This window comes from Zingiber officinale, chromosome 10B (genome assembly GCF_018446385.1).
Source record: "Zingiber officinale cultivar Zhangliang chromosome 10B, Zo_v1.1, whole genome shotgun sequence".
Lineage (NCBI taxonomy): Eukaryota > Viridiplantae > Streptophyta > Magnoliopsida > Zingiberales > Zingiberaceae > Zingiber > Zingiber officinale.
Genome location: NC_056005.1, coordinates 27,605,540 through 27,610,006, shown reverse-complemented (window position 1 = coordinate 27,610,006; position 4,467 = coordinate 27,605,540). Strand labels below are relative to the sequence as shown.

At 40.6% G+C, this 4,467-nt stretch overlaps 1 protein-coding gene across 1 annotated transcript; it reads left to right on the top strand.

The window, feature by feature from the left end:
• The first annotated feature begins 1,032 nt into the window (after positions 1-1,032).
• On the top strand, positions 1,033-3,540 carry LOC122029041 (putative disease resistance RPP13-like protein 1). The gene has a single exon (XM_042588001.1). It carries the CDS (start codon positions 1,033-1,035, stop codon positions 3,538-3,540), a length of 2,508 nt encoding a protein of 835 aa, XP_042443935.1.
• Positions 3,541-4,467: the final 927 nt, after the last annotated feature.

Below are 4,467 nucleotides of genomic sequence, written 5' to 3'. Positions count from 1 at the left end.
AAGTTTCAGATTGTCCGCCGTACAGGGGAGATGTTGCCGAAATTTCTTCGGACAGAGACTCCTCTGGGGCGTGACACTCTCGTCCTTCGGACGCACCGAGCCCGTCGGCTCCCTTCTCGTGCCGTCCTTCTCGCTAGCTGCGTCTTCCGTTCGACTTCCTGCGCTCCTAAGCTCCTAAGCTCCTGCACACTTAGACACATGGATCAAAAACAAACAAGACCTAACTAACTTGGTTGATCATATCAAAACAACCACGGGGTCCAGCATATATAACAATTAATAATAATCATATTTATAACTTACGAAAAAATAATTTTTTCAAATAAAAAAATAATAATCTCAGTTAATCTCATTGATGTTTTTTTTAGGGTGACCGATCCGACCCACGGAAGTTTCCCATTGGCCATCAAAGTAAATCGAGAAGTGCACGCGATAGCCAGCCCAGAAGCCCAACATCCTTTGATTGCGTTCCCCCATTTAGAGGAAATTTTTTTACAAATACACCATATCTAAGGATCGAACCGCGGGTGCCTGGGTGACAATCTGGATGTACTATCATTTCACCATAACGCCGGAGACATATAATAATACATAAAAAAAATACACAAAAATATATAAAAATAAAATTTGTAATCAATATTATCTTATTGTCTCCAAATTCTACTCCCAATATGTTTGATGGTATACCTATTACTTCGTATCATAAATAAGCATGTCCATGGAAAAAAATAATAAAAAAATTGATTAAAAAAAATAAAATTAAATAAAAATTAAATAAAATTGAAAAAAAAATACAAGGAAAGGAGTTGTTATTTTAAAGTGCCTATATATAATAGGCGATAGTGATAATATTAATTTTTTGTCATTATAACATGAGTTAGGGACTTATTGCGGTAATCCTAGTTTCAAGGGTTAAACTAGAATTAACTCGTTAACGGATTAAAAGCAAAGGGAATCTGTCGCCCGTCGAATTCCATGTAAGTCTTCTGGTTGACCTGGAAGTTGGGGGCAAGAGCGAAGGCCGCTGCTGCAATGGCGAATGATTTCCGCACTAGGATCTGGTCCCTGTGCGAGCGATTTCTCACCTCGCCGCAGTCCTCCGAGCCGCCACCTTCCTTCCAAGAAGATTTGGAAAAGCTGAAGACTATCCTGGATCGGATTCACGCGGTGCTCTACGACGGAGAGAGGAGGGACATCGAATACAGGAGCGACCAGGTCCGGCTGAAGGAGCTCAAGAACTTGGCCCACGACGCGGAGGACGTCCTCGACGACTACTATTACTACATACTCCGATCCCGAGCGGAGGCAAAGGCTTCTCACAAGAGGAAGCGAGATGAAGAGGTACTCGTTGACTTGAGTAATTCCTCCCCCCAATTAAGCATATGCTTCGGTAACCGTATCAATGGAAACATTGGAGAGCTTGATGAAATCTCACTTCAGATTAGTGAGATTTGTCATGATGGAAACGTCAAAAAGCTTGATAACATCTCATTTCAGATTAGGAAGATTGATGATAAATTCACTGAAATAGTAGAATCTAGCGTTCAATTTTCTTTCACACAACATGATGGAAAGCATATAAGCGAGGGGAGTAGGGATCAGCCAGTCACCAGTTCGATGGTCAATGAATCTGGCATCTTTGGAAGGGTGAAAGAGAAAAAAGAAGTGATCAATTTCCTTCTGTCTGAGAACAGAGAGGAAAATGTTTCTGTTATTTGTATCTCCGGTATGGCTGGCCAAGGGAAAACCACACTCGCTCAGATTGCTTACAACAACGAACGGGTGTGTAGACATTTTGATCGAAAGGGTTGGGTTTATGTGCCCCGGGATTTCGACATCACAAAGTTAACCAAGTCAGTCCTCGAGGCTGTTACTGTAAATGCATTCGACCTTACTGAGCTCAACACGCTGCAGCACGTTCTGAAGAACGAACTGTGGCAGAAGAAAGTGTTGCTTGTCCTCGACAACGTGTGGGATGTGTCAAGCAGCAATTGGGAGTCCTTTCTTATGCCATTTGTTGATGCAGAAAAGGTTAGAATCGTTATAACTACGAGGAACAAAGTGACCGAGATCATGCAGCGTCAACTGTATCCGCTTGGTGAGTTGCCCGATGCAGAGTGCTGGTCTTTGTTCAAACACTATGCATTTGGCGGTCTGAATTCAAGACAAGCAGAATTGTGCGAAATTGGCGAGAAGATTGTTCAGAAGTGCGGCCGCTTGCCATTGGCCATCAAAGCTCTTGCATGTCTTCTCCGGAACGGCACAGAAGTAAAATGTTGGGATGAAGTCTTGAAAAGTGAGATATGGGAATTAGAGAAAGAGAATGAAATCCTACCGGCTCTTATGTTGAGCTACAAGTACTTGCCAACCCATCTGAAGCCTTTGTTCTTGTTTTGTTCAATGTTTCCCAAGGGCTATCTGTTCGAGAAGGATGAGTTGGTGAGGTTTTGGATGGCACACAATTACATCCAGCCCAGAAGATGTAAAAGAGTGGAAGATGTTGGTCAGGAGTGCTTCAATGAGTTGAAGGAGAGATCTTTCTTTGATGTTGTTGCCGAAACTACCAAGTACAAAATGCATGACATGATCCGTAGCCTAGGGCAATCAATTGCAAACAAAGAATTCCAGGCAGCACTGAGCAAGGACCATGCTGATATCTCAGATGATGTTCGACACTTGTTTGTGAAAGGCAAGGGGGAAATAGTAGAATCTCTCTGCTTCAAGAAACCAAATGTCTTGCGAACATTCTTATACGAACGTCTTGATGTCGGTGTTCCAAGAATTCCACGGGCTTTGCCAAAGCTGAGGTGTTTGCAACATGTATTTACCGATTCAACCCATGAATCAAATTCTTCTTATTTTGCTGACCTCATTCACTTGCGCTACCTTCGAGTGTACAACAAAGAATTTGGACGGTTCCCAGAATCAATATGTCAGCTTTACAACCTGCAGAGCTTGATCCTTGACTACTGTGGAGATCTCGAAGAGCTACCTGACGGTATAGGGAATCTTGTTAACCTCCGTTACATTGGACTCTCGAGTTTGAATATCGCAAGACTTCCTGATTCCATATGTCAGCTATCCAACTTGCAAAAGTTGAGGTTGAATGACTGCAGAAAGATTAAAGAGCTACCAAATGGTATCAACAATCTTTTTCACCTTCGCGAACTGACACTTTGTGAGATGGAGATAAGCGAGTTACCGGATTCTGTATGTCTATTGACGAACCTACAAGTTTTGAATCTGAGTGGTTGCGGTAACTTTTCTGGATTACCAAAAGACATTGGAAATCTTTCCAATCTTTACACCCTTGAAGTCACCAAAACTGAGATCCAAGAACTGCCTGAATCCTTCTGCAGGCTGGCTAAACTCCAGAAATTGAGTTTGTCTGGTAATTGGAAACTGAAAGATTTACCCAGCAATTTTGGAAAACTTGCTAGCCTCAATTACCTTGAACTAAATGATGTTGGAATACCAATGCTGCCGAAATGCATATTTGACCTCTCCTTACGATCTTTGAGATTCAGTGCAGTTTACTGAGTTCAAAGAAGTATTGACTAGTAAAATCTCATGAAGGCAAAAGTGCATTCTTGCCACATGGACCTGGAAATTGGCCGTCAAATTGCTGTCCTCCACTAGCCAGTGTGTGTTTATCAGGTAGATGTAGTGATGCATAATTCTCAGTATGTATTCTCTCATAATGTACAATTGGATTGATGCATGTATTCTGTCATAATTTTCAGTAGATGTTGAAAATGTCAAACTCTACTTTATTATTATTATTATTATTATTATTTATTTATTTATTTATTTAGACAGCTGGTTTGTGTATTGGGTATAAATTCGAACATAGCTTATGCACACTAGAAGCTTCTGAGAAATTCTGATGTCGAGAATACTAAATTATTTGATTGTGTAACAGATGAATGCAACATACGCTCTCATATACTTTTCATCAGTGTTTTCAACACCAGACCAGATTGGCTAGCTCCGCTAAATATCCTGGAGACAGAAATCCAATCGGTCCAGTCCTATCAATATGGGAATCTCGTTTGAATAGGACTTCAGCCGCTGCTTTATCTTCTCTGCCAATTTAGTTTTAAAAACATCGTTTTTTCTCGAGTCCTTTAGCGTTTGTAATTATCTGGATTGTCGAGTTCCAGAGTATACAAATGCATATTGATCCTTTGAAGGTATACAATCTCTAGAGCATGTTGATCAGCGTTACAGCCGATTTTTGAAGGTACTTCTTGAGCATTAAATCTGAATTATCATCATTTAATTACAATTTATAAACTAGCATCTAGTTAAAGCAATAATATTTTTCACTATGTATATGTCAATTAGGAGGATCCCCTCTGGTGGATAATTTTACAAGAATCAACTTGAATTCTCCTCTGCGAACATGATGATAAAGAGAATGATACAGATTCCAAATACTGATTCGAAGAACACGTTATAAGAGAT

Bases quoted from the DNA above. Each gene is read 5' to 3' on its own strand.
- LOC122029041 (XM_042588001.1), top strand. From the start codon at position 1,033: ATGGCGAATGATTTCCGCACTAGGATCTGGTCCCTGTGCGAGCGATTT.